We start from the raw sequence: 16,798 nt of genomic DNA on the forward strand, positions 1-16,798 counted from the left end.
CCAGCTGAATTGGCAATTTATGTTAAGATTAATTGAGAGAATGAATTTTGGAGAAAAAGTCTTACAAGCTCTTTGTGTTATTTATCAAAAGCAAACGGCACAACTCATAGTTAATGGGGGTTTGTCAGAGGTGTTTCTAATAGAGAAGGGGACTAGACAGGGTTGTCCATTGTCACCATTGCTGTTTGTTTTAACTTTGGAAATTTTGCTGATTAAAATTCGAGAATCACAGCAAATAAAAGGAATAGAAGTTAATAAAAAAGAATATAAACTAAGGGCTTTTGCAGATGACTTGGTTGTTACTTTATCTCAACCTTCTTGTTCTGTAGTAGAGTTATTACAATTGATATATCAGTATGGACAGGTTTCGGGCTTTAAAATTAATAATAATAAGACTAAAATATTGCCTAAAAACATGACTAATTTGGATAAGGAGACCTTGGTTAAGTTGACAGATTTTGAGGTTGTTAATAAGGTAAAATATTTGGGGGTTATTTTATCTGCTTCTAATGCAAAATTGTATAAAAATAATTATCAAAGGCTGTGGGTCAAAATACAAAGAGATTTGGAAAATTGGGAGAAGCTGCAATTATCTCTTTGGGGAAGAATTGCGGCGATTAAAATGAATGTTCTGCCAAAGTTTCTTTTTTTATTTCAAATGATACCTATTTTAAAGAATGAGGTTAATTTAAATGAATGGCAGAAAGGTATCAATAAATTTATCTGGGCAGGGAAAAAACCAAGAGTAAAACTTAAAATTATACAAGATATTCGTGAGAGAGGTGGACTCAAGGTACCGAATTTGAAATTGTATTATGATGCTGTGGCTTTAACATTAATTAGTGATTGGGTTAATTTAACAAATGTAGAAATACTCCTCTTGGAGGGTTGGGATTTACTTTTTGGATGGCATGCCTATTTAATTTTTAATAAAAAGGTTGATAGGGTTTTTAAATCTCATATTATAAGGATTTCTTTACTTTGGGTTTGGAAGAAATATTATAGAAGTGATTTTAAAATTCCACTATGGGCCATACCGTGGCATGAGATAGAAGGGATAAGGAGAGGAGTCAAGATGGATAGCATTTCTTATGCACAATTACTTAGATGGGATGGTAAAAACTGGCAATTAAAATCTTTGGAAGATCTAACACAAGAAAATATTATTTACTCATGGTTTCATTATAGACAAATAGTGGAGAGGTGGAAGATAGATCGTAATGTGGGTTTGCTTAGAGAAGATGAGAATTTGCTAAAACAAATAAAAGATCAAAGACGAACTCATATTAAGAGAATTTATGGGGTGTTAATAGAACTGGATTCAGAAGTAGAATTAGTTAAAGAATGTATGGTCAAATGGGCACAAAATTTTGATGAACCGGTTCTATTAGATACCTGGGAAATTATTTGGGTGAGGAATGTTAAATTTACACAAGCCCAAAATTTAAGGGAAAATTTTTATAAAATGTTTTATAGATGGCACCTTGATCCACAAAAAATGTCTCGTATGTATCCTGACTTGCAGCCTAAATGTTGGAGATGTGGATGTTTGGATGCTACTTATTATCATATCTGGTGGTCATGTAAAAATATAAAAGCTTTTTGGATTAAGATATGGTGGAATATTCAAAGAATTTTTAGAAGAAGGGTAAAATTTACCCCACAATTGTTTTTGTTAGGTATTGTTCCTGATTGTGATAGTAAAGAGACTATATTGATGTTAAATTTAATTACAGCGGCCAGGTTGTTAGTAGGGCAATGTTGGAAGAAGGAATCTTTGCCTACTTTGCAAGAGTGGTTTCTTAAAGTTTCTTATCTGGCGGAAATGGCAAAGATTTCGGCTTTTTTGAAAGATCAATCGCAAGAGAGGTATTTTTTGGTATGGAAAAAATGGATAGATTTCATACAATATAAGTTGGATATAAAAAAATACTACTTAGTTTTTGAATAACTTATATTTAAAATTTAAGATATTTTATAGATATTTCTTTTTAATTTTCTTTTTATTTTTCTTTTTATTTGATTTCTTCTTTTTCTGTTTCTTTTTTCCTTTCTTCTGGTATTTTTTTATATATATATTGTTGTTAACTATTTTATAATTTGTTTAATTAATGTATTTAGATTTGCTTATGGTTTATATGTGTCTTAAGATTTTTTAAACATTTTTTTAAATTAAGCCTATATTCAGCTCTGGGAAGGTCGGGGGAGGGTAGGGGAGGGTTGGGAGGGTTCGGGGAAGGGAATTGTTTTGTAAAACTTAAAAATTTTCAATTAAAAAAAAAAAGATCTTTTTGGATCCTGAGCTTGTCTTCTGGGGTATTGGCTATTCCTGTCAGTTTAGTGTCATCTGCAAAGTTGATGAATTTCCTTCTATTCCCTCATCTAAGTCATTTATGAAGATATTAAAGAATACTGGGCCTAAGATGGAGCCTTGTGGTACCCAACTGCTTACTTATCTCCATGTGGATGTAATACCATTGAGGACTACTCACTGAGTACAGTCTGTCAGCCAGCTACAGATCCATCTGGTGTTGATGTTGTCTATCCCACCTAGTTTACTAAGCAGCAGGTTGTGGTCTACTTTGTCAAATGCCTTACTGAAATCTAAGTATACTATGTCCACAGTGTTTCACTGGTCTATTAATTTAGTCACTTTAACAAGGAATGAAGTAAGATTGGTTTGACATGATCTGTTTTTAACAAACCCATGCTGGCTACTAGTTATAACTTTGTTTGCTTCTAGCTGTTCGTAGCTCTGTTTTGTGGTTATCTTTTCCAGGATCTTCCCAGGTATTGATGTTAGACTGATTGGTCTGCAGTTTTCTGGGTCTGTTTTTTTCTTTCTTTCTTGAAGATGGAAACATCAGCTCTTTTCCAATCCTCAAGTACTTCCCGATGCTCCAGGATTTTTTGACAGATATGGTGCAATGTTTCTGAAATAACATCTGCCAGCTCCTTCAGAACTCTAGGATGTAATCTTTGGATCCCGGTGATTTATGTTCATCAAGGTCGGATATGTGTTCTCTTACCATTTTCTTGCTTATTTTAATTTTTGTTTCTAGTTTGTCTTTTGCAGTAGTTTTTTTGGTTATGTTCGGCTACAATTTCTTTTTGTGTGAAGACTGATGCAAAGAATGAGTTAAGCAGCTCTGCTTTCTCCCTGCTGCCTGTTACTTCCTTTCTGTCTTCTCTCTTTAGCGGACCTATAGTTTCCTTGACTTTTTCTTGTTATTAATATGTTGAAATAAACTTTTTTTATTGTCCTTGATTTCTGTTGCAAGTCTTTGTTCATTCTGAGTCTTTGCTTTTCTGACTTCATCTTTGCATGTTCTGGCTGTCTGCTGATAATCAGCCTTAGTTATGTGTCTCTCTTTCCATTTTTTCTATTTGTCTTTTTTGTCTTTTAGTTTGTCAGAGAGAGCTTTGTGCAGCCATGATGGTTTCTTCTTGAATTTCTTTTTTTTTTCCAGTGGTATTGTGGTGGGCTGGGCTTTTATGATCATATTTTTCAGAGTTCCCCACGCTTCTTGAGTTGGTTTCCCCTTTAGGGTTTTCGTCCATGGAATCTTTTCTAGGTTCTCTAGGAAAGTACATTAGAATCTTTGCGATTGTTGAAGGCATTGTGGGATTTGGTAAGGAAATATCTCTCAAACAATGATCATTTTTATACATATTTGGATTTGTAAAACAACACGTTTTTCAAAATAGACATAATTTAGGCTGATGAGTCATCTAAACACACTGATATAATAAGGAATGATAAATAACTCATAACTCATATTCAATCAGATTAGAAAGCCATCAGCATATCCAATTCACATATTCTTCTGAACATGTATTTTTTTTTTGTAAAAAGTTTTTATTTTCAATTTTACAATACATTACATTCATAAAAATACTTCAGATAAAAAATGAAACAAATTGATACACACAACTTTCGGTATTGCTCACCCATTTCCCCCCAAACCGCATCCACCCTCTAACCAACTTGCCTCTTTCCCTCTTCTTCCTCTTCCTCACTCTCCTCCTCTCCTCCTTCTCCTCAACCTTCCTACTTGCTTCTCCCCTTCTTCTATCTTCTCGCTTCGGATGCGGTCCAGGGGAAATGTCCAAGCAATTCCTCTCTCCAAATTAAAACATCAATATTATATACAATAAAACTATTTCTACTTATCTGAACTACTTAAACTTCAACCCATCCTCCCCCCACCCCCCACCCCCCACCCCGACTTCCCAGAGCCAAGTACAGGGTTATACAAACATATTAAACATAATCTATTTAAGTTTACTAATTATACAATAACCAAAATCATACTAACCCTTAACTCTCTTCAAACATGTATTAAAAGGAAATTATATTTTGCAAACATTGGTATGAAGTTAGATTTTTAGATATATTTTACATAAGATATATAATTCTGTTCATCATATTAATGTATTCCATGCTAAAATAAAATCATTTATGGATTCTTCTGTCCTTGCCTGGCTTTAAACAGGGCAGTTTTGTTGTTCTAAATCATTATTTATGCTTTCTATTCTTATTAAGTTATAGTTGAGTGTTTCTTTATACTTTCTATATTGTTTCTTTTTCGCAAATGCTATTAATTGATCCTGGGAGGTCCAGTTCTTTAGGAATGTGGAAATCAATCAAATCCTTAAGAAAAAAGGTAAAGAAGTCCCTGTGGATTTTACTCTACTAGGCATTGCCGACTATAGGGAGCAATGCTCATCTTTCAAGGCGATTAAGCTAGCGCTGTCCGAAGACATTTCCATGGTCATGTGGCCAGCATGACATCACAGAGTGCTTACTTTCAAAACAAGGTGGTTGCATACTTTCAAACTGCTAGCTTGGCAGGAGCTGGAGTGAGGACAGGAGCTCACCCCATTGCAAGACACTTGGGTCTTGAACCTGGGCTGCTGGCTTCAAAGCCAATAAACCCAGCGTCTTAACCACTAAGCCACTGCGCTGCCCCAAATCCTTAGGTCATTATTCAAATATTTAGATTTGGTATTCAGTGAAATAGTTTGAAAATACTGCAGCATACTATGACTTACTAGAATAAATTAAGAGTTACATTAGGAACCACATTTGTCAACAAAGGTTCTTAAGTATATTATTTTCCTGCTTAGTTCTACAGAATTTACCAAAATTAGATATTGATGAACCACATCTATCAACATTTGTTGGCAATTGGGGAGCAAGGGACATACATCTGAAAGAAAAGGGCCCTATTTGATTGGACAGCAATATCTTGGTAAAGACCATCTATTTCTAGCCCCAGAAAAAAACAGCACTTGAAAAAAATGATAAAAGATTATGCACTGTAATAAAAACTATTTACATGATTGTAATTCTACTCATTATTTAATAAGGAAAATTATATTTAGACTTCACTCAGAAAAAACAATGCTGACATGTGTATAGATGCTATATGTTTGTTATTTTAAAAACCCTCTATATTCTGTCAAACGCTTCGCATATAAATATCTCTCGTCAAGATTTAATCATTATTCTTTCCTTGCCACAGTCAAAAATTTAATGAGAAGTGGCCAGAAGTAAGTTTCCTAAGCCTTCCTGATTTGGTTGGAATCTATATTATGCATGACAGCACTGAAGATCCCTGGCAGGCACCTGTCAAAAACAACATATTATGCCTTAAGACCTGCACTTAGCTATGCAAGACAACACTGTTCAAACTGTACATTAAAAAAATGATTCAACTAGTCAGACTTCATTGTATTGCCATGAGCTGTCATGAACATGCATTGATTACACAGCAGTAAAAATTGCATTTTTACAAGCCATTATCAGTGTTAATTTTTTATTGGTTTTCTATTTGTCCTTATAACAGTATTGAATTAATGGGCAGTATGGAGCAGTAATGATAATTAGGTTACTAAGTAGCTGAAGAACAAAATAAGTGGAAGTTGGAATTTTAACTTATCAGTTACTATAAACTGTATTTAATGAACAGATCCAGCAGACTCCCATTTTCTTTGTTGTTCTGCCTTGTCTAGTTCTTTTTTTAATTCTTCAAGCCACAAAAGCTTCCATCTCCAGTCAACTTTGTATCATCATCTTTCTTGTAAAGCTTCCAATTTTCAAAAATTCACCACCAAAATCTATAAAATCCCCCAAATCACAGTCCATCAAAAGTCTCAAATTTTGTGTTTCACAGGACTTTCTCCTTTGGATTTTGCCACTCCCATCTCTCTATTCTTTCATGTTCTTTCACTTTTCTGGGCATAAAAAAAACCAGACACCACCTCTGAGAGTCTCTGAAAGTGATCTGGAACTATGCTGCTGGAATTCATCAAAGCATAATCAAAGTGAACTCATCAAACCTTCCAAAGCACCAGAAGGCTGGACAAGAAGCTTGTTAAAGAGAGATCCAATCTAGAAGTAAGGAGAAATTTTTTCACAGTGAGAACAATTAATCAATGGAATAGCTTGTCTCCTGGAATTGTGGGTGGTCCATCACTGTAGGTTTTCAAAAATAGATTGGACTACCATTTGACTTGGATAGTAGAAGATTTTCTGTCTTGAGCAGGGAATTGGATTAGAAGACCTATGAGGCCCCTCCTAGCCCTATAATTCTATGTTCTATGTCAGGGCTTTTCAACCTTTTCACCCATTGTACCACTTTTAGGATATGGCAATATCTAAGTACCACCACTTGCCTAACAAGGTGTCAAAAACTTGATGACCAAAAAAAAAAAAAAAAGAAAGAAAGAAAAAGAAAAAAGTGATTAAGTACAGGTAGTCCTTGACTTACAACAGTTCGCTTAGTGACTGTTCGAAGTTACAATGGCACTGAAAAAAAGTGCCCCCCAAGGCACAGCCAAGCAAGACACCTGCCTGCCCGCCTGGCGGCGCTCTTCCTCCTGTCCGACGTTTTCATTGTTGTGAGCATTTTGTTGAGGATTGGTAGTGGGGATGGGGTGGGGGGTATTTGGTTTTTATTCCCCCATCTGCTGGGTGGTTGCAGCAGGTTTTGGTCACTTTACATGACCCTGGGACACTGTGACCACCATAAATATGAATTGGTTACCAAGCATTTGAATGTAAATCACAAGACCCTGGAGATGCTGCAACATTCCAGCTGATTGGCACTTCTTCTGGACTCAACAGAAGTGCCAGGATTAGCGCCGAGCTCCAGCTGGAGCCTGGCGCTGATCCTGGTGCTTCCGCTGAGCCCTAATAGCTCCAAAGAAGTGCTGATCCTGGCACTTCCGCTGAGCTCTGACAGCCCTGCAGCTCCAGCAATCTCTCACTCAGGCTTGTGCGGTGCTACCACCGGTTCAGCTCATTCCCCTCCCCGCTACTTTTCTAGGATGATCGCGTACCACCTGCCAGGTGCCAATGTACCACAGATGGTATCCGTACCACTGGTTGAAAAGCCCTGTTCTATGTGATCAAGTGCTAACTCGATAGTATCAGATACAATACTGCCATAGAAACACAGGCAGACAAGCTCCAAAGAAAATAGCAAGCTCTAGTGTTCTCCATTTCTAATTGGACTGAAACACCCCCATCCCCATAAGCCTTGGTAAGCATTAGGGCAAGAAAGCCCATCAATAACTGCAATATCAATTTCAATGTCACAGCTCCATGACTTCTCCAAATCAATACAAAAGCAAACTGTTTAACATTAATTCTGAAATTCCAAAAATAATAAGGAATGCAAAAGTAACAACACTTACCACCCCCATATGATTTACTGTGAGGGAGGGCAGATTTGTCAGCTAGGGGCCATCTTAAAAATATAATTTCAACAACTTAAAGTTAATTTGATTTTAAACAATGACATCACTGTAAAATGGCACTTTGCTAATAAACGATGCTCATCAGAAAGAAAATGAAAAATTGAGATCTTTTTTGCCTATATCTAATGCTGTAATCAGGAGAAATAAGCAAATATAAATTAATAGAAATAATGGAAAGCCAATGGAATAAATCCCATGATAAGAGTATACTGTTTGTTCAAAAGAAACAAAAGTAACAGGAAGAAAACAGGGGCTGTATTGTATGTTAAATTTATTTAGCCAAGTAAGCATAGGGGGAACATTAGTGTACACTACACAAACAATGTTAGAGCTGATACTAAATGAAAGAAAAACTAAGTGTAATCAAATGGGTGAAACATCTGGAACAATGAGGCCAAATAAAGTGAACTCCAGCAAGCTGAGAGAAAGCACATGGGCAGCAATGAATTATGGCCAGAAATCAAAGGTATTTGTATCTTTTATGCTCACACAACATATCCTATTATTTCTAATCACAAAGAGAAAGAGTAGAAGGATGGTCATTTCCTCTTCTGGTTACTAAATGAATTAATACATATGGAACTTAAGGAACTGCACAGAACATGTCTTCAAAGAGGCACACATAGCATCCAATACTTCATGCACAAACTGGAAAACATTACTTATGACATAAAACTACAAGCAAGAAATCTCTACTCTTGTTTATTTAGATTCAACTGCCTGCTTAAGAAAACAAAAGCATAAAATTTCCTACATGGAAACAAAAATCCAGTATGTGTTTTATATCTATACCATATATAGGAAAACAATTTCTTCATAATTAACCATGATTTATGGTTACTACATATTATCATGAATTGTTTTCATCTATAATAGTTTTCAGTTTTAATTGCACATTCCCCTGCCCCATGGTTTTTCTTTCTTTCTGCAAAAGCAGCTTTTATGTTGATAAATGGAATTAGCCTTGGACATACCATAGACGTCTTCTTACAGAGTGGGATTTTAAAGTGAATTTCTATATGAATGCATCCCAAATTTCTATTACCTTCTCCTTTCTTATGCTATCATGTTCAGTTTAGTTATTATCTCTCACAGTTCTGCTACATGATTCACCCCTGTATTTATCTGAGCCTGAATTTTTTCTCTGTTACCTTCCTATTTATTAACATCATAAAATATAAAATAGGCACTATGGACTACAATTGATAGATGCAATAAGAATTTAACACCCTAGTTCACTTGGGGTTTTTTTTTGTGTGTGTGTGATTCTGTGTTACATCATCCATAGTCTTGAATATCAAATTGCTATCAAAAAGATAGCAATTCAAATTAGAAATAAAACCACAAACTAGCACTGCACAAAAACTAACGTGGTTAATGTACTCAAATCTGAGATCAGAAATAATACTTTCAAATCAAGGCTGTACATAACTTAATAAAAGAAAAAGCACAGACTCCCCCCCCCAATAATATAATTCAGCTCCAGTTCTTCAGGTAGAAGCAAAGAAGAAGGAAAAAGAGAGTTAACAAAATCAGCAGTTTCCTTTATGCTGGTTATGTCGGCTTTCCACCAATTTTATTGGATGTAATCCTAAATTTGCTTTATGGATTAAATTTGTCCTAACAGCTAGAGGAGGCAAGATAGACTCCATTCAAGGACAAATCAATCCAGCATTTAGTCCATCTGTTCTCCTAATGGCCAATGAGAAGATTCTAAGGTGTCGACATTTGGGCATGAAGATAACATTCCTTTTCTGATGTTTGACTAGCTATCACTAATGCCAAGAGAGGGAGAGAGGGAAAGAACTGAGCAAGCTGTTTTCTGGTGGGTGTGGAGATGGCTTTGAAGGACAGAGGGAAGACCAGTACCATGGCGACAAACAGGAAAATTAGACTGGCCTTTGAAAGTATGCTACAAAACTGCCTCAGACAGCCTCCTCCCTTGTCCCCCAGTTAATTCCCATGAAGTTAAAAAAATGAGGAAGGGAAGTACATTGACATTTGCAGGATTCTGTGACTATAGCTGTTCCAATAAAGTTAGCTTTATGTCTATACTGAGTCTGTTTCTTATTCTGGTCTATCTTTACATTACATAAGAAGAGAAAGTCGGGGAGGGGATTTTTGATCTTCTGTACTTGCTAGATGCCTTTGGCAAACAAGAAAGAAATGAATAGGTTTCTCCTTCTGAATCTGACTGATAAATCTTTCTTCCAGCTTGCTTATTATGTTTGTTTGTTCCCTTCCATTCATCACATGGGAAATAAGGAGGTGGGATGGATGGAAGATCTCCCCCCCTCCCAATGTTTCTCATTTGTTCTTCTTCTCTATCCATTCTTAGCAGATAGCAACAACACCAATGTATTTCTTTGGAAAAAAAAAACTTTCCATAAGTTCACTTTGTCCTGGTTTTCAAACAGCTATTTTTTTTGCTGTGAAAATCTGATATACAAGAATCAATGTGCTTTTCATAAACATGAAACTCATTTTACTAGCGTTGATTATCTTGAAAAAGAAAAAATGCTGTCTGAGGATATCTATATCCCAAAAAATGAGTACTTAGTTCATTACATTTCAATTTCTGAATGTGACTGTATTGAAAGATCTGTGTGTGGAATTTAAGTGAAATTTAATAAAACTTGGAAAGGGACAACCAAGAATTTTGCTATATTCAACAGGGAAACCAAATTATACTGAAATATTTTTACTCAAAATATTTTTTTTAAAAAAACTCATTAAGGCCCTTCAATGAATTCCTACCATTTGTCCTATCTATGAAGGAAGAATTCAGAACCAATACTGATTTATATTCCATTCTTTTGCTACTCTGAGTAACAACTATATAAATACCTTAGAACAGGGCTTTTCAACCAGTGGTACATACATATAGACCAGGGGTAGGCAACCCAAAACACTCAAAGAGCCACTTGGACCCGTTTCCCACCAAAAACAAAACACTGGGAGCCGCAAAACCCTTTTGATATCTAAAATGAAGATAACACTGCATATATCCTTTTTTACCTTTATTATAGGTGTGTGTATGTGTATGTGTGTGTGTGTGTGTGTGTGTGTGTGTGTATGTGTATGTGTGTATACACACACACACATATACACATTAAAAATAAAAGTAAAAATATGACTCTTGGGAATATCCATACTATTAAAACAATGATCACCAAGAGAATGCTTTAAGAGAATAAAATTACATACACACACAGGTAAAAAAGGATATATGCAGTGTTATCTTCATTTTAGATGTCAAAAGGGTCTCTCTCTCCCTCCCTCTCTATCTGCCCTTGGTCTGCCACTCCTCTTCCCCACTCTCTCTCTCCCCCCCTCTCTCTCTTTCTCTCTCTCTCTTTCTCCCCCCCCCCCTCCTATCTGCTGCTCACCTGGAAAGCTTCAAGCTGTTGTCCAACAACCTCCGGGGTAGGCAACCTCGTCTCTTTTATGACTCATGGACTTCAACTCCCAGAATTCCTGAGTCAGCCTAACTGGGCTAGCTAGCTCTCTCCTGCCCTTCCTGCTTCCTTCAGAGACGCAGCAAAGGGAGGAGCTCCGCCCAGAAAGCTTTTCAGCTCCTCGGAGAACACTGTGAGTGCACTCTCTTTTACACATACACACACACACACACAGAGAAGCAGGGAAGTGCAATTGCCTCTCTCTGTCTCTGTCTCTCTCTGCAAAGGCAGAGGAGGCTGGGAGCCACAGGGGAAGGCTCAAAGAGCCGCATGCGGCTCCGGAGCCGCAGGTTGCCGACCTGTGATATAGACCAACAGAAATTTTCATTAGTTCGGTACTGTTGTCTGCAGCAAAACTTTCTATAGACTCTTTACTTCATAAGTATATTTGAGCAGAAGAGTTTATATATTCAAATTGTTGCATCCTATTTCCAATGGAATATTATAGACCTTCCAACATTTAAGAGAAATACTTTTTTCCTTGTTTCAAAAAGCTAGCATTCTAGCAATAAACTGTGAGCTGATTTAGAGGTGTGAAGGTACCTATAAAATCCTGACTTATTCCAGACAAAGCACTCTTCCTTTGTCAAGTATGTTGAACTTCTGAAAGACTTAGAGTTTTCAGCAATCATCTCACTGGCTCAGATTAGCAAATAATGGTTTCTTCTATTCTTTTGTGCCCAAACCTATAGGGCAGTGATGAAATTATATTTATTTACCTCATTATACCATCATTCAACAAGTCTATTGTTCCTAGTGTTATTGCTAAGTAACTGTTTGCATCATTTCACATCAAGGGTTCAAGTGCTTTGCTAAATGACTTCAAAAACCCAAGAAAAATGAAAAGAAAATAAGGCAACAAAGGGCATAAATATTAGAGGATGGACAAATGTATAAAGGTGCCTTACATACAATCATCAGATTGCAGAAGTGTTGAAAGAACAATGAATTAGAGATTGCTGAACAATATACATAAATCAGTATAGCACAGAAGTCTTTTAAGTGGCTAACTTGAAATGACTTAGGAGAAAAAGAGAAAGCTGTCTGCAAAACATATGATATACCTTCAGACGTGAGGCCAAGTGACTCATGAAAGCAAGTACTGTGGTTGTAGAGTAATATTTTTATTTATTTATTTATTATTTATTAAATTTCTATACCACCTACCTCCCCTACAAGGTGAGTCTTGGCAGCTACACAGTGATTCCAGGCAGTAATAAAATGGTAGTTTTGTGCCACTGAAATATAGGAAAGTTTTATCTCTGATGGTAATAGCAGAGATATAATTGGAGCTGGAAGTTTAATTGATTAGTTACTACACAATATTGGATTGATAATAAACTGATAATAAAAGTAGAGGGATATCAATAATTACCCAAGAAGTGAAATCATGTTTAAGTAAACAAATCTGACAATCACTAAGCTTGTTCAAAAATGCATATATCATAACTATTTCACCCAAATATAACTTACTTTGCTCTTTTGGCCATTTCATTGCCATCCCATCGTGGACTATAGGGATAGTTTTTCTGGGCTTGAGAATATAGTTCTCCACTATTTGTAAAATGATAGACAGACTGAAATGTCAAAGTTGGCTGATCCCGAGGAAAGTACAGTGGCAAGTCAACTACAAACAAAAAAGAAAAGAAAAAAAAAATACATAAGCAATTTGTTTTCTTTCTTGATTTTTACCATCTTATATTAACAATATGCACGAAAACGTGTACATTAAAAATATTTTAAAATCTGACAAGTGCTTAAAAGATGCTCAATTTACAGGTTGTTCAGGTTTTTTTTAAATATTCAATCATATTTTTGCCAGATTTGTTGCACAAAAATAAAATGGACAGATCAATTTGAATCTATCATTTTAACGGACACCTGTTTAAATTTGAAATGTTTCTGAAACACGCTAAGCATACTAAATATAAACAAAATAAAGCACAGATAAAATTTAATTAGATGATATGATTTGCTGTCTACCTACAGTGCTACTTTCTGAGAGATAAATAAATCTAGCACTCCCCAGTCATTGTGCCTCTAAATTTCAACAATAATGTGCTATTCAGCTATAGTTCTTACTCATTCTCCTTGCATATTCAGTTTCTCTACTGGGCTACAAGGTTGTCTTCATCATTTTATTGCATATGACAGGTGTTTATTATTATTACTTTTTGCAGGTGTTCTTGGCATAGGTGATCAAAGTTATGTTAATAAAATATTCTGAGTTAATTTAGAATACTGGTGCATAGCATTAAACCAGTATTATTTTACTAGACCTACTGGACAAGCCTTAGGTTTACATAATTATCATTACTGTATTCAGTTATGATAGATAAGGCTTTTTCGAAATAAGGGAGACAACGAATTATTTGGTTCAGTTTTGAATGAATTTTCCCAAGAAATCCTTTATGTGAACTGAAAACAATGTATCAACCTAATTTTTTTATTTACACAGAATCTTATAGATAATTTCTCAATTCACTGTTGTAATACCCACAGTTTGAATATGTTAACATGATAACTTATGACCATCTTCCATTCATTGAAATTTTTTTTTTATAAAGCCTTAAGACTTCTTTTACATTCAGGTGTCCCTTGAGACATCAGTTCCAGTGTAACACTGCAAATAAAGAACAAAAACTTGGATATATAGAAATTGAGGGATTAGGTTCCAGAACATATGATTCTCTTCTTCCTCCAACAAGCACCTTTTCTCTCTTTCTTCTGTTGTGATTGTCTGTGTAATATACCTGAATTTACGTAAGGTGTCTCTGGGTCTGACCAGTTACGAGGTTCCATGTGACTTTCGTGCAGCAGCTGGCTGATAACAGAAGGAATCACCTTACTCACAGCTAACCTGTCATGCTAACTTCTCTAGCCTAAGTTCTTTTACAATTTGGGGGGAGACGTTTCTTGATCACATCATTGGACACTACTGCTATCCATAGACTGGCTGTGTAATGCTCAATTACCACAAATGTTCAATGAACAGCTAGTGTCCAGTGATACAATTGAGAGTTGGCTGAGAGTAGTACTGCACACAGTACTGATGTCCAGTGGCATAACTGAATGGCTCAGACCCCAGTATGTGGCATCAGTTTGATTCTTTCCATTGTCAGCCAAACAAATCCCTTGGAAGAAGGCAGCCAGCTGTTGTGAGAAAGTTATGGAGGAGTCCCACAACTGCCAAAAACAACCCTGACCAAGTGAAAAGATCTACAACTTACAACCGCATGGAAGTCCACAAGCCAATGATATTCATGCCCAAGGAGCAGCAGCAAATATAGGCATGCAGACAAACTAGTCATAACTCATACAAAACCTACTTTTCAGATGTAAAAAATCCTTTCTACCATTTTCTATTTTAAAAAATACCAAATCAATAGATATGAAAAAACATTTATTTATAGGTCAAAGTGTGGTCTTTAATTATCAGTTGTGGATATATAAAACAACAGATAATGACACTATAGATGAGACCTACCTACTTTGGGGGGAGGAAAAAGGCAAAAAAAAAAAAGATAAATAAAAAAAATTCAGACCCACAATTTATAATGGGAAGTTAAGAATTCCAACATTAGGAAATATATTTTCAAGGGTTCTGATAGACATTTTACATTTTATCTTTATCTTTTATCTTTACCAGCAGTTACTTTCCATAAATATATTTTCTTTTCAGGTTTAGAATTACAGCATGTTCTGCAAGGAAGTTATTACCATATATCTCAGGAACGTCATTTGAACTCAAAAACATATTTCGATATAGTTACACTGGCGGATAATGTGACTTGATAAATTATCCAGTAACCATGTATATACAACAACAGCCAAGCAAAATATTTTATTGGTGTATATATACACATAAAACCATGGAAAATGTATCCTTTCTTTTGAATCTTGATAAATAAATTCTACTACTAATTTATATTTGGGAACTTAAGAATCAAATTCTAATATGGATGGAATTAGCTGATATAAAGTAATATTTAAAATTCCACTTAAACAAATGAAGTGTAAATATGTATAATACATAACTACTGGTAAGCACAAAACTACATGTGTATATCTGAATAAGGTATGGCTGAGATTGTTTAAAGAAGGAAAAGCAAAAAAGGAAAGTGCAATTGTAAGATATTTGGGAATTAGAGTAAAGTGTCCTAAAATGGATTTCCTGATGGCAAATTATGTTCCAACCTGAAAGGAAATAAGATCATGATTCCAAGAAAAAAGGAAATTTTTTTTTACAAAATCAGCATAGAAAAGTTTAAGATTTTTTTAAATATGAACTCTTTAATACTTACTGAACATATTGAGATATAGGACCATGCATATAAATGAAATAAAAGCCTAAACAATGCTCTAATCAATAAATCAACCTCTTTGCATAGCTGTAAATATTTTTAAATATTTTTAAAAGTAATTTATTATTTGTTATTAATTATTTTAGCTTTAGTAACAGGTGGAAACTTCAAGGAATTCAACAAATGTGTATTGGACAGTCTTTACGTATAACAATCATACTTTCAATTATACAATCATGATCATTAGAGACGATGATGAAAAATGAAAAGTCACTAAACAGACAATCTAAAATGCTGAATTCAGAGTAAATTTTTCTTACTGGGATGTAAGTAACCTATTTATCTTTGCAAGAATTGATACATATACAATATTTATCCCAACAAATTAATCAATATTAACTATTTCAGTGCATATGCAGTTGGAAACATATGCTTAGAGAGGAGCTATAAAAACAGGTAAGGTATCAATTAACTGTTTATTTATTCATATGGAACTTATTTTAAGCAACTTTTCTTCTATAAAGGCTGGACTATTATACAAAGAAAAGGTTGCTTTAGGAAAGGAAATTATTTGCCACATTGAAAAGGTAGCCGGAGTACACCCCATTTGCAGTTGCACCATTTTACATTATCCTGATCCAAAGTTTCTTCTCCTTGAAGTGAGCATACATTGCTAGAGTTCAGTTAGATGAAGCTATACAATGTGTATATATACTGTAGCACAGTGACGGCGAACCTTTTAGAGACCGAGTGCCCCAAAACTGCCTCTGCTCTGCCCCTGCTCCTCCCCCACCCTGCCCCTAGCCCAGCCCAGCCCAGCCCCGCCCCCACCCCACCCACCCGCAGGGCCACTCACCGCCTCCATGGCCTGCCACAGATCACCCAGGCAACCCAGCAGTGCCATGGTGGCCACGCCCTCCGCCCGCACCCCACAGCATCAACTGCGCATGATGGGGCATGAGGGCAGAGTCTTGTCCCCGCTACCCAGCTGCCATGTCGTTGGCTATGCTGCTCCGCATGGGCTGCGGTCAGGGGCGACTCTCCTCCAGGGGTGCTGCTGGTGAGGAGGGGGCTGTTGGGGAAGGTGGGGCTGGGGCAATGGTGCGCGTGCCCACAGAGAGGGCTCTGAGTGTCACCTCTGGCACGTGTGCCATAGGTTCGACACCACTGCTGTAGCAGAAAAGATCATTAGAACATAGAATAATAGAGTTTGAAAGAACATCAGAGGTCTTCTAGTCCAACCTCCTGGTTGAGCAGGAGACCCTATAC

At 36.1% G+C, this 16,798-nt stretch overlaps 1 protein-coding gene across 5 annotated transcripts in view; it reads right to left on the minus strand.

The window, feature by feature from the left end:
* BABAM2 (BRISC and BRCA1 A complex member 2) overlaps positions 1 to 16,798 on the minus strand; it is a 145,015-nt gene that overhangs the window by 23,314 nt on the left and 104,903 nt on the right. For 4 of the 5 annotated variants that reach the window (XM_039337058.1, XM_039337059.1, XM_039337061.1 and 1 more), the window contains exon 11: positions 12,699 to 12,852. In XM_039337058.1, the coding sequence (XP_039192992.1) occupies positions 12,699 to 12,852 (154 nt within the window). Of the gene's footprint in view, positions 1 to 4,238; positions 6,398 to 12,698; positions 12,853 to 16,798 lie in introns of those variants that run through there. The other variant, XM_039337062.1, reaches the window with a different exon arrangement.

Source organism: Crotalus tigris, unplaced genomic scaffold (assembly GCF_016545835.1).
Source record: "Crotalus tigris isolate CLP2741 ecotype Arizona unplaced genomic scaffold, ASM1654583v1 scf7180000017668.6805642782:7212621, whole genome shotgun sequence".
Classification (NCBI taxonomy): Eukaryota; Metazoa; Chordata; class Lepidosauria; order Squamata; family Viperidae; genus Crotalus; species Crotalus tigris.